An 18,465-nucleotide genomic window follows, 5' to 3' on the forward strand; every position below is an offset into this window, starting at 1 on the left:
AATTTGAATGTGGTGTTGTCCCAGAGGTCTCTGAGATTGTCTTCAATTCTTTGCATTTTTTTTCTTTATTCTGCCCCTCAGCAGTTATTTCCACCATTTTGTCTTCCAGCTCACTTATTCGTTATTCTGCCTCAGTTTTTCTGATATTGATTCCTTCTAGTGTATTTTTCATTTCAGTTATTGTGTTCTTTCTGTTTGCTCTTTAGTTGTTCTAGATCTTTGTTAAACATTTCTTGTGTTTTCTCAATCCGTGCCTCCATTCTATTTCCAAGATTCTGGATCTTCTTCACTATTATTACTCTGAATTCTTTTCCAGGTAGATTGCCTGTTTCCTCTTCATTTATTTCATCTTCTGTAGGTTTTTACCTTGCTCCTTCATCTGTGACATATTTTTTGTCATCTCATCTTTTTTGTTGTTGTTTAATAAGTGGGATTATGTTCCTGTTTTACTGGTTGTTTGGCCTGAGACTTTAATAGTGGGGTTTTTAGGCTATTGGGCAGAGCTGGGTCTTGGTGCTGAGATGAGGAATTCTGTGAGACCTCACTCTGACGAATATTCCCTGGGGTCTGAGGTTCTGTTAGTCCAGTGGTTTGGACTCAGAGCTCCCACCTCAGGAGCTTGAGCCCAACCCCGGGCTCATGAACCAAGACCCTGCAAGCTGCCTGGTGTGGCAGAAAAAAAGAAACAAAAAACACAATAACAAAGTAAAAAATAAAATCAGACTAGGAAACTAACAGATATGTTAGGAAGAATATAAAATAAAATGTAGATGAATCAAGAACTGGAAGGTTTATCAGTATCACAATACTAAAAAAGAGGAGGGAAAAGAAAAAAAAGAAATACACGGGGCAAAGGCCTTGGCTGTGGACTGTGGGACCTATGCAAGGGTGAGGTTTGGGTGGTAGGCGGGGCCAATTCTCAGGACCCACAGGGCTGGAAAAGGCTCTGGGGGCTGTGGGGGTTGGGCTTAGGCTCAAGGAACAGAAGGGGCCCGATGTGCCCCCCGAACCCTGGTCTCAAGAGGGCAGGGGACCTCACCTCGGAGCCCAGCAGGCTTCATGGGCTCGAGTGAGTGGGGACAGTGCCCTCCTCTCCTCTCCTGCTCCTCCAGTCTGGGAGGGCCCCTCCCACCTGCCTCTCCTGTTCTCCCCTAAGCCTCCTTCCTATGCCCCCAAGGACCCACATGACCTGGAGGGGGCTTTGGAGGGCAGGGGATCACCCTGGGAGCTCAGCAGGCTCCCCAGGCTCGAGTGGGCACGGCAATTGCCCTCTGCTCCTCTCCCACTCATCCTGGATGGCCCCTCCCGCCTGCCTCTCCTGATCTCCCTAGCCTCCCTCCTATGCCCCCAAGGACCCACGCGGCCTAGATGGGGGTTTGGTGGCAGGGGCTGGCCTGGGAGCTCAGCAGGCTCCCCATGCCAGAGTGGATGGGGCAATCGCCCTCCACTCCTCCCAGAGGGCCCCTCCCACCTGCCTCTCCTGATCTCTCCGGCCTCAGGGGTGCTGATTCTGTCTGGCCTCCAGTTCTCCTCCCCTCTCAGTCCCCCTACATCCTACTGGTTCACTTTGGGGTTCCTCCCATCTTCTTGGGCATCAGAGGTCCCCACCAGCGGCTGGCAGGCACCCTAGTTGTGGGGAGATGCTAACTCTGTGTCTTCCCACATAGCCATTTGACTCTGCCTCTGGATTAATTTCTAATCAGGTCTATGTGTTGACAAACCTGTTCTCAAATATTAAGAACTATTTATTGATTTTAGAATTAGAAGCTCTGGAAACAGGTTTTCTAGTACTTGTTGATTAACTGTCATTTAAACTTTTCAAAAATACAAGTAGGATGCATAAGTTTATGTCAATGTTTTCTAGTAGTATGCAGATAATGATTGCTACCACAGGTAGGAGAGCATAGTTTTTTTTGAAAAAAGCATTTACAGCCAACAAATCTTGGTTGAATCACATACTACCAGCTGTGTGACAAACTTGGTAAAGGTACTTAACTTCTCTATGCTTCATGTTCTTAATTTATAAAATGAGGATACTTTCACCTGATTTCACCTACTTCCTCAGCATCTCCTTTTTCTTATCCCTTTAATGCTGATGTTCTCAATGGTTTGATCCTGAACTCTAGTCTCTTCTAGGGATTATAAATGGTCACCAAACAGATCAGTATTTGAAACAACTGAATGTGAATGCCTTTAAGCAAGGCAAAACAGACTTCACCCACCATTCCCTGTTTGCCATTTATGTTACTAGCCAGGTCCCTATAAATAACACATTCATGACCCAAATTTTACTTATGGTCCCTGATTTTGAGTATGTGCCAGATTTATAGTAGGAAGCAAGATTAAACATGTTCCTTGTACTCACTACACTTTAGACAAATGGGAGACACACAGAAAACTGGAGAAAATTTTTTAAAAGAGGTTATGTTTAGGGCAACACTGTTAGCTTAACAACATCATTGCTTAAAGCTCAGAAAAATGTTTTGCCATTCAATCCAGCGCTCATTTCACTACTCTGTGCCAACTGCTCCAGTGATTTTCAATTTTACATTGAGTACCTGCTGGATTTCAAAACTTCAGAAGTTTCCTTAGTCTCCTCCGAACGTTTTTTTTGGTGGAGGGGTATGCAGGCCTCTCACTGTTGTGGCCTCTCCCATTGTGGAGAACAGGCTCCAGACGCACAGGCTCAGCGGCCATGGCTCATGGGCCCAGTTGCTCCGCGGCATGTGGGATCTTCCCGAACTGGGGCACAAACCCGTGTCCCCTGCATCGGCAGGCGGACTCTCAACCACTGTGCCACCAGGGAGTCCCGTCCTCCGAACTTTTAATATGCTAACACGTAAAGGGTTTCTCACAGATGATAAAGTTAATAATAATAGGTAACATTTGAAGAGCATTTATTGTGGGCTGGCTAAATGCTTTACACAGATCATCTACAAATACAGTAATTATCTCCATTATACAGAGAAGAAAACTTGACTTAAAATTAATTTGCCAATTAATGTGGCTAGTTAGTAAATGATTGAAACTTAGGTCTGTCTGATTCTGGAGTTATTTCTTTTAATGCCCAAGCTATAATTTCTGTAAAGAGTATACTTACGAAGCATTTCCCAAAGTATTTAGCCACGGAATACTAAGCAAGGAACACCTAATTAACATTTATTTGAACTAGTATTTTCTAAAACAGTTTGGGAATTCTGGCTTAGTCTGCATCAAAATTTTAAAAAAAAGATTATGTGATTAAAATAGATATAATATTTAATCACATGCACAGTAATTACAAATCTCAAACATTGACAGGAAAACAGTACACTGAGTATGTTAACTGTAGTTGGATAGTAAGAGTCAAGACTTTTTTTTCTTTTTCCTACACTAAATTTAAAAAAATAAACATTTTTTATGATAAAAAGCTTTTGAAAAGTATTATCTAAATTATTCTGCCCTTTCACATTAATTCTGTTCTTCTCAACATAATCACCATATTTCATCAAACCTAAAAAGCTACTGTAAGATGCCACTAATCATAAAATCAGGTGAAGCTGGTTTTAGCAAATACATGAATTTAGACTACATCTGAATCATTAAAACACACACATAAAAGATTACTTCAGAGATTCCTATCATTTCTAAATGACTTCCCTTTACCTCAGCAATCTCTACAGTAGTCTTCCCCACTGATTTTGAAATTGCCAGTACTTTTTAAAAATTAACAAATCCCCTACCCTGGGCTCTCAATGTTAGGAACCAAACATAAACTATTGCTTTGAAATGGAAGTTTTAAGTGCAGACTTTCATTTTTACTTTATAGTACAGAGAACTCCACAAAAATTTGGAAGTGATTCTCTTTCTCAAAATATCTGATTTCACTGTTTCATAATTGCAATTCGGTAAAAATTTATATTCTCCTTAGACACTCTAAGTATTGTATTTCATCATATATAAGATACCATCAATTGTAAAATGACTCCAATCATAAGATGCTGCATTATTTTGGGTACCATTAAGGAAAAAAACCACGGCTGATTTAACTGACCTAATGTTCTCTTACACTTAGTCACATCCTGTATTATGTATTGAAATACCTGTTTTGAATTTATCCTTATTTTTATCTTATATCACTCTTGTGTTTCCATGAATTTCTTTTTTGAAAACTGAAGTATAGTTAATTTACAATGTTGTGTTAGTTTCAAGTATATAGCAAAGTGATTGTTTTATATATATATTTCCCTTTTCAGAGTTTTTACAGTACAGGTTATTACAAGACACTGAGTATATTTCCTTGTGCTATATAGTAGGTCCTTATTTACATATTTTATATATAGTAGTGTATATATGTTAATCCCAAACTCCTAATTTATTTCTTCCATGTATTTCTGCAAACACAGTAACTTTTTATTTAAGTGCTAAATGATCTTTTAAAGGATACTTAAGAGATTAAACTCAACAACTATGCACCAACAGTACACACAGCTCAACTGAACTAATGACAATATTATCAGTTATAACCAAGTTTGTGTAAGTTGGGCAGTGACAACGATGTCACAGCTGCTATTTAGTCTATAATGAGTTTAAAACTTTGAATACCCCACTATTTCAGAGCTATAAATATGAGAAAAATATGTCTCTCAGAACTAGTGAACTACAGTAATTTTAATCACTTTTTTCTCTCTTCTACCACCACCCCTATTCTTACCTTCCAAACTTCTTTCCTCCATTTGTTTTGTAATCTAATCACTAAGCTACCCCACTCTAAGAACATTTATTACAGTTCTACACAATGCAGCTCTAGGTTAAAACTCCTGCTAGGATTTAAAATGTGTCAAAAGTCAGAATTTTTAAACAGGTAAATTAAAAAATTAAACATTTTGAGAAATATTTGTCAAAACACAGAAAGATATAAAACTATGCTTTTTGTGAAAGTTCATTTTATTCTTTTTGTTTTTATTCTAAGCATGTGATCAGGGAATGAATTCAAATGCCAGCTATGCCACTCATTAGCTGTGTGACTTTCTTTTTTTTTATTATTGAAGTATAGTTAATTTACAATGTTGTGTTAGTTTCAGGTGTGCAGCAAAGTAATTCATATATACATACTTTTCCAGATTCTTTTCCCATATAGGTTGTTACAAAATATTGAGTATAGTTCCCCATGCTATACAGTAGGTCCTTGTTATTTATCTGTTTTATATATAGTAGTGCGTATAAGTTACTCCCAAATTCCTAATTTACCCCCCCCCCACATACTTTTCCCCTTTGGTAACCATAAGTTTGTTTTCTATGTCTGTGAGTCTGTTTCTGTTTTGTAAGTAAGTTCATTTTTAGATTCCACATATAAGTGATATCATATACTTGTCTTTCTCTGTCTGACTTCATTTCATATGATAATCTCTAGGTCCATCCATGTTACTACAAATGGCATTATTTCATTCTTTTTATGGCTGAGTAATATTCCATTGTGTGTGTGTGTGTGTGTATGTATATATATACACCACATTTTCTCTATCCATTCATCTCTTGATGGATATTTAAGTTGCTTCCATGTGTTGCCTATTGTAAATAATGCTTCAGTAAACACCGGGGTGCATGTATCTTTTTGAATTATAGTTTTCTCCACATATATTCCCAGAAGTAGGACTGCAGGATCATACTGTAGTTCTATTTTTAGTTTTTTAAGGAACCTCCATACTGTTCTCCATAGCAGCTGTACCAATTTACATTCCCACCAACAGTGCAAAAGGGTTCCCTTTCCTCCACACCCTCTCCAGCATTTATTATTTGTAGACTTTTTGATGATGGCCATTCGAACTAGTGTGAGGTGATACCTCACTGTAGTTTTTATTTGCATTTCTCTAATAATTAGCGACACTGAGCATCTTTTCATGTGTCTCTCAGCCATCTGCATGTCTTCTTTGGAGAAATGTCTATTTAGATCTTCTGCCCATTTTTTGATTGGGTTGCAAGATGAACACTACAATAGTCCAGTTAACATCCTTTACCATACATAGTTACAATTTTTTTCTTGTGATGAGAACCATCAAGATCCAGTCTCCTAGCTATTTTCTAATATGCAAAACAGTATTAACTACAGTCACCATGCTGTACATTACATCCCCATGGCTTATTCATTTTATAACTGGAAATTTGTATTTATGCTTAATTGTTTTTCTCTACTCACCAGAGAGCCTTCTTCCCGTTTACTAATGAGGACACTGGGGATCCTGGAGGGCTTAAGGGATGGCTATGAGGGTATGGCTAAGAGAAGACAGTCCATGTGTTTCAGATACTACGGACATTAACACAGAAAACCTTTTTGTCCAGTGACATATGTATAAAATTTTAAAAGGGGTATGTCTAGGTCTCCCATGGCCCACTTACCAAACAAGGTCATGTTTTAGCGGGCTCAGATTTTCCCCAATAGGATTTAACCAAACCTTTCCACCCACAGATGTACTCACCACTATCTTTCTTCCATTTCTTAACCAAAAACACAGTTAATAACAGTAGCCACTACTTTAATGAGCCTGGCACATTACATACATTGTCATTTAATCTTTATAACCTTGTGAGACAATAAGGTTATAGATAAACTCAGAGAAATTATGTGACTTGTCTAAATCCATTCAAATATTAAATGGTAAAGCCATGATTTTAACTCGTGTTTGTTACTCCTAACCTCACAATACAAGTCATTTTAAAAGTGTTTCCGAAACCTAATTAAAGAAAATTAACTGGCCATCCATTAAAATTCTTGCATACCTAAATTAAGAGCACTAAGAATCTGACAGGTCATTTCTTACCACCCTTAGTCAAGCCACTATCATATCTCCTCTGGATTTATGTAAAAGCCTCCTAACTGGTGTTTCTTCCACCTCATTCTCTCCAGTCTATTCTTGAGAGCAACTAGAGGGATTCTTTTAAAAAGGAAGTAAGTACTCCACTGCTCAAAACCCTCCAATGGGTTAGACGCCCTCAAGATCCTTCATGACCTGTTCCGGATCTCTGATTCTTTCTCCAGCTTTAGTTGCTTCACTCAACTCTGACCTACAGGCTTCCTTGCTGTTCAGGAGAGTTCCTGACTGATGGCTTTTGCAATGTCTGGTCCGTCTGCCTGACTGCACCTCCCCAAAACAGCCTAACGATTAACTCTCTTGCTTCTGTCAGCTCTTGACTGAAGAGTGATCTTTTCAGTGAGACCTTCCTTGGCCATACTAAAATTTCAACCTAAATCCTCCTTCCCGGCTTCACTATTTTTGTTTTCAGCAGTCATTACGACCTAAGATACGGCATGCTTTTCTTAACTTTGTTTAGTATGTATGTTCAATAAAATGTGAACTACAGGGAGACAGGAATTTTTGTCTGTTTTGTTCATTGCTTTTTACCGATGCCTAAAACAGTGTTTAGAACATGGTGGGCGCTGAATAACTACTTGTGGAATAAACGAATTCCTGTCACCGCCTCCCGGTTCTCTCACACATGCAAAAATAAACATGTTTGTGCATATATCTTTTCCAGTAACATCCTTCCCCTCGGCCCCGCATCCCATTTCTCAAACTTGGCTCCTTCAAAAGGTCCCAAGCTGTTCCCTACTTCCTCATGCCAAGATTGGCGCTGCTGTGGGCCGACTTCCCCGCAGGCCAGGTCCTATTATCCGAAGGCCACTAAGGGACAGGGGACTCTTACGTTCGCAATCCCCGTACCCCGGGACCCTCTGCGGACGACACTCACATGTATCGGTGAACAGGCGGAACCTCGGCCGTCTCGGCCCGGAGCCGGTAAGAACAGCCTCCCGCTCACGAAGGCAGCAAGAAAGGACCCAATGAGGTGTCCTCGCTAAACGCCTGAGCGGTACACAGATTCTTCTTCAAATTCAGTGGCCCCCTTCCCGTGCGCTGCCACACCACACTCCCCGTCGTCCATTCCTTCAGCCAATAACGCCAACCATTCCGCACCTCTTCCTCGGTCTCTGTATTTTGTCGCCAGGTTGGGCGAGAGGCAAGACGCCGGACGTCGGGGTCTTTCTTTAGAGTTCCGTCGCGGACGCTGTGAGGTCAGAGGAAAAGGCCGAGCTGAGGGTGGTCGAGGGGAGAGCTGGGAGCTGTCAGCGGAGAACGCTGGGGTCGCTCTCCTGGCCGGAGGCGAGGCAGTCAACTCCGGCTGACTTAAGCTGGCGGGCAAAGGGCAATCTCTGAGCTCCCGGCGCTCCAGGAGCAGCCTCTTGTAGAAGCACCTGAAATGCAGGGTCTGGTGCACTAAGCAATAGCGGCAACACCAGCTCCAGCGACAGCTTTGGGGCCCTGTGTAGGAGCTCCATCCCCTTGTCTTTGTGTCCGCCTGCGTCCCCAGACCCAGAGGCAGGTATTTGGGTTTCCCAGTTTTCTGTGTCGTAGTGGTCGGGGCTGGTGGGAGGTAGAGGAAGGTCAGGTGCAGCGAGCGGCCTCGCATTTCCGCCGTGAGTGATAGAGACCACCGGTGCAGCTGCTGGCTGCTGAGTACCGTCTCCATCCCTACCTACAGCCCGCCTTCCCCCTACACACCTGAGTCCTTTGAGGACTGCAGGCGGCTCTTAGAAAGGATCTTCCACCTGACAGTTTCAGAGAATTTGGAATCGGCTCTCCCGTTGCTCAACATAGATTAAACTCTTGCTTTGGTTTGTTTCTTGTTTTCAAAGGCTTAGTCAGTTGTCGAGATGTGGCATTCACTTGTGCAGTGAAAGAATGTGAACGAGTGGAAGTTTCTTTAGAATTGTTAGTGGTTGCTTTTCAAGGCGTCTTGTCCATGTTTTTATTTGGGACAGAAAAACAACTTTTTGCGGGAAAGTACATAAAATAAATGAAACCCATTGAAGAAATGTGTAAACTGTTTTATTCGTAACGAAATATGCATCTTTTGCCCTATTTTTTTACCTTTTCCCCTTTATGATGCATTTCCACTTAAAGTTCTTTGAGGGCGGATATTGTGTCCTGTTCACTGGTGGCCCCGAAGCTGGAAAAACACCTGACTTAAAATAGGAGCTTCAGGATATTTGTTGAATGAATGAATTTTCAAACCCAACTCCTTATGTTGTTTTTTTTCCTCAACTAATCTCTCACCTCAGTTGTTTTTTCCACTGGCTTTCTTCCACTCACCAAGCGGAAAAAAATCTATGTCTGTGTGTTTGTTATGTGTAAACCTTTATGTGCACCCATCTAAGAGGTAGTTGAAGCAGAACACTGATGAAATGTTTAACGCCAAGTACTGTTCTATCGTTTTGAATTATTTGCATTTTCTTTATTTGGTTATTTGATTTTTAGTTGTCTAAGTGACAGAAGTATCTAATGGAAGATCGAATAGCATAGTATAAAAGGACTGCCTAATAAAATGCAACAGCTCAGGCTCTTCCTTCCTACCCTCAGTTATGTTACTTCAGAGATAATAATTTTTAACCTTTTCTAATTTTAGGTCTGTATGTTGAACAAGTTAAACTGCTAATTCTTTTTATTTTAATTGACTTCTTAAGATAGGCCACAACATCCACAACCTCTCGACCGCAATTTTTTTTTTAATAATTTTTATTGAAATACAGTTGATTTACAATGTTGTGGGTTTTTTTTTTTTTTTTTTTTTTTGGCTGCACTGGGTTTTCGTTGCTGTGCGTGGGCTTCTCATTGCCGTGGCTTCTCTTGTTGGGGAGCACGGGCTCTAGGCGCGTGGGCTCAGTAGTTGTGGCACACGGGCTCTAGAACGCAGGCTCAGTAGTTGTGGCGCACAGGCTTAGTTGCTCCGCGGCATGTGGGCTCTTCCCGAACCAGCGCTCCAACCCGTGTCCCCTGCACTGGCAGGTGGATTCTTAACCACTGTGCCACCAGGGAAGCCCTCTTCTACAAATTTTTGAATCGTTATCACAATTTTTAGTTTTCATATTGGTTAATTTTAGAATTCTAAGTAATATATTTAAACTTAATTTTTTTCATATGAACTTTTGAAAATACTTATATTTGGCTCCTTATCTTGTAAAATGAGGGAAGTAGAGACTCTACCTTCCTTTACCGCCACAGAAACTGCATCCATTCCCACCTTCCCTTAGGTGGACCTTTACTTGTACGTTGTCAAGGTTATTAATAGTTACAGTATATTTCTTAACTGCAGTTGTTTTTTGCTTTGTTTATGTGTTTAAAAACTAGTAAAATGTTACAATATTATAGCTTTGTAAATAATCTTCAATGCTGAGCCAAGACATATGCTATTATACATTTCCTTCCCAATGTTTTAATTTCATGACCTTTGTACCACTCTAACAAGAAGATTTGTAATATTAACGTCCAACTGATTACTCTTTCTTCCTCTCCAATAACAAAAATTATGCCATAGTTAAATGTGCTTAATTTTTTGGATTATATACTTCTTATGTAGCTTTTGGCTCTCCTGACTTTCACAGAGTACTTTGCACTTTCTTTGAGGGAAAAGATGCATGTGCTTTATTCACCACATCCTCTCATTCTTTGTATGAGAACCTCCCTTACTCTGCTTGAAGATATTCCCTTCTGTTTAATTGGAACAGATTACTTTCTAGTCCTTTGGTGCAGCTTCTATACTGGATTATATTCATTGAATTCTTGAGTAAGATACATTGTTTCTTAACTCCATGTCTTTTATTATTTGGTTTTCTCCTCTGTTTTGTTAGAATACATCCTAAAGAAACTTATTCATGAAGGTATGTGGATGGTGATTTTAGTTTTTAATGTTTGAATAGTTGTAAATTATTATTTTGCTATTATGAATGATAGTTTGGCTAGATAAAGAAACAAAATTATGTTTCTTCCAACTTTTCAAGGCTTCACCATCTTCTAACTTCTGTTGTTGCTCATGAGAATGAGTGTCTGATCTTGATTTGTTGATGCCTGAACTATTTGTTTTCTCTCTGAAATGATTTAAATTTTTAGTTATGCTTGATGCTTTGAAAATTTGTCATGGCATGTCTTGGTCTGAGTTTATTCTCCTTGCAGTTAACTCATTTGATGGAGCTAGCATAAATGTCTCCATTTGGGTCTTCTTTCATTTATTCTCCTTGAAATTAGAAGCCTTTTTAATTTGAAGGTACATATTTCCCTTCAATTGTGGGGAATTTTCTCCCATCTTTTGTAATTTATTCTCTTTTATTTTTCCCTGTTCCCTTTTTTTGAAATGCCTATAAGGTGGTTGTTGAATTCTTGGGTCGATTCACTATGTGTGTTAACTTTTCTGTTATGCTTTTTTTAATCTATTTGCCCATTTGCTTCATGTTCTGAGTAATTGTCTCAATTTTATTTTCTAACACTTCTATCTAGTTTGGTAATCATACGTTTAAGTACCAAGCACTAACTTTTAAAATTATTATTTTCTCATATTCTCTTAATTTTGTTTCATTTTCTTTTTTTAAATGAGATGAAATTTACATATATTAGAGTACACTGATTTTAGGTGATCCGTTTGAGGAGTTTTGATACATGTGAACAAAAGTGACAAACACCACCCTAATCAAGATGTGAAACATTTGGACTACTCCAGAAAGTTCCTATGTTTCCCTCTCCAATCCTGTCCCCGCCCCCCCCCACACCCACCCAGCCAAGGCACTACAATTCTCTTTTTTATCACTATAGTTTATAACTGTAGTTCTAGAACTACATTTAAATGGAGCCATAGGATATACACTCTTATGTGTCTACTGCTTTCATCAACATAATATTTTTGAGATACATCCATATTTTGGCATGGTTGTTCCTTTTTTGTTGCTTTTGAATAGCATTTCATTGGATGAATATGCTACAACTTGTTTATCAGTTCACTTGTATGATGTTTACATTGCTTCCAGTTTGGGACTGTTATGAGTAAAACTTCTGTGAACATGCTTGTACAAGTATTTTTATGGACAAATATTTTAAGTTTTCTCGGGTAAGTACCGAGTAGGAGTGGAATTTCTGAGTCATAAGGGGTATTTTTAACTTTAGGACAGCTTTCCAAACAGTTTTTCAAAGTTCTTGTGTCATTTTAACACTACCATCAGCAGCAGAGTATCAGCTCCAGTTCCACATTTTTCTCAACACTTGGTATTGCCAGTCATTCCAATTTTAGCCTTTCTGGTAGGTGTGAAATGGTATATTGTTATGCTTTTAATTTGCACTTCCCTGCTGATTAATTATATTGAGAACTTTTTCATGTGCTTATTGTCTATTTGTATTCCTTCTTTGTGAAAAATACATGTTTCAGACTTTTACCTATTTTTGTTTTTCTTTTTATTATTGAGTTGTAGGCATTCTTTATATATTCTAAGTCTATTATCATATATACAAACATACATATAATACATATACATCTATTTGATAAAAATGTTATATATAGATATAAATAATATTTTTCTTAACTTTGGCTTGGATTTTTATTTTCTCAAATGTGATTTTTGATGTGCAATGTTTTTAATTTTGATGAAGCCCACTTTATAAAGTTAATTTTTTATGGCTTTTTTTTATCCTGCTTCAGAAATCTTTGCCTATCCTAAGGTTGCAAAAATATTCTGTGTTTTTTTGGGGTTTTTTTTTTGTAGAAGACTTACAGTTTTAGCTTTTACATTTAGGTCTATAATCCATATCAGATTTTTGTGGATGTAGCAGTAGGAGTTGAGGTTAATTTTTTCCCATGTGGATGTATTGTTTTAGCACCATTCGTTAAAAAGACTATCCTTTTCCTATTGAATTCACTGGCCTTTGTTGAAAATCAATTCATTGTATTTAAAAATATTTTTCATTTTAAAATTTAAAATTTTTTTTCAATTTTTATGAAATATACTGTATATAGCACATATATATAAATAGATAGAAATATAGAATATGGGAATTATGGAGCATAATAATAATATGAACACCCTTAACCCACCAATTAAGAATAAGAATATTACTCAAAATTTTTGAAGCTTCTTATGGGTTATTCCCTAATCTTATGACTGTTTTTCATATAGTGGTAACCCTAGCCTCAGGTTTTCTTTTTAATTCCTTTAAGGTTTGGATATATTCTTACCTCATATGTAAGTATTCCTGAATTATTTATTATTTAGCTTTTATGGTTTTTGAATTTTATGAATATTGGCATAAGTTTTGTGTGACTTTTTTTCCTGCTCAACATTATATTTCTAGCATTCATCTGTATTATTAAATGTTGCTATAGTTTGCTTGTTTTCCATCCTGTGTGTTCTTCCATCAAATGAATGTACCACAGTTTATTTAGCCATTCACTTGTGTGTGGACATTTAAGTTGTTTCCAGTTTAGAGATAATAGAAACAATACCACCCTGATCTTTCTTGGTTTCTGCTTGTGTATGTGTGTAGGAGTTTCTGCAGGAACAAAATAGTGTCAAACTGTCTTCCAAAGTCATTGTACCAATTTACACTCTGTTTCTCCATAATCTAACATTGTGTATTATCAGATTTCTTAATTTTTACTGTCTCACAGGTATAAATTCTCATGTGATTTTAATGAACAATTTCTTGAATATTAATGAGGTTTATCTTCTCATATATGTTGGCAATTCCTTTTCATTCTTTTATAAAATATGTTTTTCCATACCTCCTTTTTTATATAATTGGTGTAATATCTTCTCAAAATTTTCTCAAAACTTTCTAAATTTATTAGAGTTAGTTTTGGTTTGGGGTTTTTTTTCATAAATTATTTTGGTTGCATCCAGGGCAGATTTTTTTTTTTTTGGTTTATTTTATTTTTTGCCCTTTATGCTATAGTCTTTCCTCAACTATCTGATGATTCCTGGACAGTTCCTCATTTAAGAGTTAAGGAAGACTGTCTGGGAGCATTTTGTATGTGGATAGGCTTTTTGACTGGAATACCCTGTTTTAGGATGGCTTGGTAGACAGCCAGATCTTAACTGGGGTCTTACAAATTCCAGAATTAAGAGGAGTTTGCTTTTGTCCACGGTGCTCATACCAACTATTTATTGTAATTCTCACACAGTTTATTTTATTCCTTTAGGGATGAACCATTTTGTTTTTTGTTTTTCTTTTGCTTAGAGGATAAATAACTGGCCAGGGGCTTCCCTGGTGGTGCAGTGGTTGAGAGTCCGCCTGCGATGCAGGGGACACGGGTTCATGCCCCGGTCCGGGAAGATCCCACATGCCGTGGAGCGGCTGGGCCCGTGAGCCATGGCCGCTGAGCCTGCGCGTCCGGAGCCTGTGCTCCGCAACGGGAGAGGCCACAACAGTGAGAGGCCCGCGTACCAAAAAAACAACAAGAAAAACCAAACAAACAAACAAATAACTGGCCAATACTGGGGGGCTGGTGGCAGAGTTGACTCTTCTGTTCTTCAGCCTTTCAAATTATCTTTCTCATTTCAAACCTTCTTATGACTGCTGCTGTTCACCATTGTTCCTGCCTTCTATGAATCTGAAGCCTCTGAACTGAAGAGGCTGAGCAAAACTTCTTGACTGTATCATAGGTTGTAGCTTCCTTCTTTCTGTTTCTTGTGACAATACTCTTCTATATGCAAAATGCTTTACAGGAGTTTCTTGAAGTCTTTCATCAGCTCAAGGCCTTTTTCTGTCCTCTTCCTTGTTATGGGTTTATACATTTTAAAACAGTTCTTTTTAATGTTTTAATGAGGTTTCTGGGCAGGCATATGAAAAGCAGTCTGTTAACTTGATTTAGAATTCCAGATTTTTATTGTAAAAGCTGAGAAGAGAAGAATGCAATGCTTGACCAATGGAATGTCTTTTTCATGAGACACGTGGGTGAGAGAGATATTTTTTGTTGGAGGACCTTTTTTGTTGTGGTTGTCATAATGTGATTCAGATTTTGGAGCAAGTTTTTTAATCTTCAGGCTGCTCCATGATAAAACTCTGGGACACCATTTGCTTTGGAATCTATGCTGCTAGGACCCCTCAGGATCTACACATAGAACATCTATTTCTAACCTAGAGGCAATAACATCTGTCAAGATCATTGAGGGGATTAAAACATCACTTGTAAAGCACCTAGCACAGAAACAAAAATTGATTAGTTAAGTAACATTATAGTGCTGTCTGTTATCTAGTTTAATTTTTATACTATTAATAGAGTCCTTGATTATTTAAAGTTTCTGGTTGGTATCCTTATTTCCTTTTTCCTGACTCCCCTCACTCTGAAAAAGGAAACTCTGTGGGTTATTCAAGCTTTAGGTAAAGAGAAGAGCCTTACTGATATGAATATGCAATAACAAACTTCCTCTAAACTCTTAGAACTGTCAGACATCCTTGTAGAGGGAATGTTCTGTCTTTCCTTTATATGCCATTGAAAATCTTTGATTTTGATTTAGAGCTGCAATATAAATTCATGATTGGGTGGTTTTTCCTCTTTGATATTGTCTTGAAATTTTTTAACTTTTTTTTTTTAACTGTAAAGTGTACAGATTGGCATTTTCCTCCAAGTTATATTAGTTATCATGTTTAAGGTCAGAAAACACTGGCTTAAGGTCTAGTTGATCTATCAAAAACTTCTCTCCTTTTCTAGGTTATCTTGGAAGATCTAGGACTCCAAAAATGTTTCCCTTGAAGGATGCCGAAATGGGTGCCTTTACCTTCTTTGCCTCTGCTCTGCCACATGATGTTTGTGGGAGCAACGGGCTTCCTCTCACACCAAATTCCATCAAAATTTTAGGGCGCTTTCAAATCCTTAAGACCATCACGCACCCCAGACTGTGCCAGTATGTGGATATTTCTCGGGGAAAGCATGGTAAGTTGCTGTTGTTGTCTCCTATTTTGTGTTCTCTACCCTGTTACCCTGGTTAGGTTATAATATACATTGTAAACATATAAAGTAATCAGTATGTGTGTGTACAAGTGCCTTCATCTTTCACTCTAGCCAAACTGCATCATTTAAGTTTTCCTTACTACATTTGAATGATTCATATTTCCTAGATCTGAGAATCAAGATTTTTAATTTTCCCTTTCAGGGAAGCCACCTATTCTCAAGCATTTCTTCACCTCTCTAAAAAGGAAATGAAAGTTCTAAAGTTAGAAACTTTAGAATTGTTTATGAGAGTGTATTTTATGATTGAAAGTAATAATTTGGGTTAAGTTTCTTCAAATGAAAAGAGAGTCACTAATTTTTTTACCTCTTTGGAGCTGCATTAGTCTTTTCATACAGGATTTCATTTGGAAAAGTTGAACTGTATTGGTTAAAAAGTCAGTGTTTCACCAGGAAGATGTTTACTGCCTTTTTTTCTTCCGTAGCCTGTATCTTAGTCCATTCTGGCTGCTAAAATAAGACACCATAAACCGAGTGGCTTATAAACAAGAAAGGTTTATTTCTCACAGTTCTGGAGATTAAGGCACCAGCAGATTCCATGTCTGGTGAGGCCCGCTTCTTCATTGACAGCCGTCTTCTCACTGTAACCTCACATGGTGGGAGTGGGAAGGGTGTTCTCTCAGGCCTCTTTTGTAAGATCACACCTCCCAAAGCCCCACCCCCAAACACCATCACCCTGAGGATTAGGTGTCAACATATGGATGTGGGTGGGGGGGACACAAATGTTCAATCTGTAGCACCCCTTGAACGTGCTTATGTTAGCAATATTTTAATTATTTTAAAATTATTTTCGAAAGCTTAATTGCATGCTGAGGTTCCATTTCTTAGAATTATTTTAAATGCATTTCACTGAAATATATTTAATTTTTCTAACAAAATGATTTATGAAAGTTAACTCTATATACTTGCTGATATTACCCTGTTTTTATTCCTACAAAAATGGCATTTTCAGGTGTTTCAACCTAACATTAATAAAGACGCTCAAAAAATGCAAACTGTATTTCCTTTATTATTTTGCTGAAAAACAGGCTAAATGATACTTTCAAGGTTATGCCTCTTAAAAAATAGTTGCTCTGAAAGTTTTCTAGACTGAGTAGAAAATGTTTTTTGTAATAAATATTATTGATGGCTAATATTTATTGAGTGTTTATTATATATTAGGCAGTATTCTAAGCTTTACATATTTTAATTAACTTAATGCTTACAACCTTACAATGAGGTAGAAACAGATAAGGAAATTGAGGCACAAAGCAATTAAGTAACTTCTGGCAAGTTTGTTGTTTAAAAACAAGCTAACAAAAAACCTTTTGCTAACGTTTTTATTTGATAAATGGCTTCAATGACATTAACTAAATTATAGAACTCATTTGGGGCTTTTTATATAATCGAGTACTTGATAGATATGGTCAATCCCTGAATGCCTCAAACACCACCCCGCCAATCCAATTACAAATTCTAAAGAATTTCCGCTTGTGGGGTTGACCTAGTTCCAAAATCACTCCAAACTTAGCAATATAGTGGACCCTCATTGTCGTCTGTAGCAAGTAACCATAATTAGTATTGCTGTTTTACATCTGCAAATTTGGAGTATGCCTGTCTTCCCAAAGTCTTGCCACTTTACTCAGTTCTTAGGACTTCTTCATCCTTGTATCCTGAAGTGCCCTTTATTTCCTCCCACTGTGTCTGGAAGCCTGTTTGGAGCATCACTTCATATGACTGCGGTCTTGCCTCTGTCCAGTTTTCCCTAGGCTTTCTTTTCATGGGATAATTGACTCAGTAGTCCTAGATACTTCTTGAGCTCCTTCTTTTCATCCCACTATCTAAATGAGGCCCTGTAAACACTAAACTAGGAAAAACCTTATGACATTATCCCTTTGGGGAACACAACTGCTAACTGCCCAGGAACCGTCTTTTTAGTTATAAATGTGAGATAGGAACTAATCTCCTTAGACAGTTAGACTCTCTTAATGTAGAACCCAGCTCAACATCTAGGTAGTCTCTTTAGGCCCATCCACCATATTGCTGGTTACTCTGTTTCCCCTGCTTTCCCTGCTCCTGGATCTCAGCAGCCCTTTCTTCTAGGGACACACAGGTCATGGATGTGTGTAAAATTCATATATTTTAAGTTTGGCTGCCTGGAATGAAAATATCAGTGATTGTCAAAAGGTAAGGGAATTTGATTATTTTTTAACTATTGGCAATGTTCATTGTCCTGAAAAGTTGTATGCATCATAAGGTGTAAATAAATTAGAATAAGTGTCGATGTGAAGGTCTTTTTGTTCCAAAACATCCCAGTCATTTCAGTTGAATTTAGTTTGAAAAGTTTGAAAAGGCTCTACGCAACAGTCTCCTTAGTGAACAACACATATTTCTCGATGATTTAATACCACATGATTTTGGTTTGGACTCCACTTAATTGTCTCCTCAAAGAATTTTGATTTTGGTTCCTTTCCCCCCTTTATTCTGTTCTTACTATACAGATATCTCACAGTTTGTCATTGTTAGTCCCCCACCTCCCCACCTTTCGCTTTTTACTTGGAGTAATGTGTGACATGTGGTCTGTTTTACTAACATTATGTTTTTACATGTTAGGTTAGCTCAGAAGTCAGGCTCTCAGTGTTTCCTATGGATCATTCAAAACTGATTCAAGATGATGTTAGTTTCTTG

The 18,465-nt window shown here is 38.0% G+C and overlaps 2 protein-coding genes across 10 annotated transcripts in view; one reads left to right on the top strand and one right to left on the bottom strand.

Annotated features, from left to right (window-relative positions):
* Positions 1-7,987, bottom strand: part of AIMP1 (aminoacyl tRNA synthetase complex interacting multifunctional protein 1) — a 60,342-nt gene extending 52,355 nt beyond the window's left edge. Inside the window, exon 1 of one of the 3 annotated variants that reach the window (XM_079919209.1) lies at positions 7,726-7,987. In XM_079919209.1, coding sequence (XP_079775335.1) covers positions 7,726-7,727 — 2 coding nt within the window. In that variant the 5' untranslated portion in view covers positions 7,728-7,987. The remainder of the gene's footprint in view (positions 1-7,725) is intronic. The other 2 variants (XM_079919208.1, XM_079919210.1) reach the window with 2 other exon arrangements.
* TBCK (TBC1 domain containing kinase) overlaps positions 7,987-18,465 on the top strand; it is a 244,075-nt gene continuing 233,596 nt past the window's right edge. For 4 of the 7 annotated variants that reach the window (XR_013827926.1, XM_079919201.1, XM_079919205.1 and 1 more), the window contains exons 1-2: positions 8,083-8,351; positions 15,502-15,723. Coding sequence is in view for 6 of the 7 variants with exons in the window: in XM_079919201.1 (XP_079775327.1) it covers positions 15,531-15,723 (193 nt within the window). In the remaining variant the exon portion in view is untranslated. Of the gene's footprint in view, positions 8,048-8,082; positions 8,352-10,352; positions 10,691-14,245; positions 15,724-18,465 lie in introns of those variants that run through there. The other 3 variants (XM_079919204.1, XM_079919203.1, XM_079919202.1) reach the window with 3 other exon arrangements.

Source organism: Stenella coeruleoalba (genome assembly GCF_951394435.1).
Source record: "Stenella coeruleoalba genome assembly, chromosome: 4".
Lineage (NCBI taxonomy): Eukaryota > Metazoa > Chordata > Mammalia > Artiodactyla > Delphinidae > Stenella > Stenella coeruleoalba.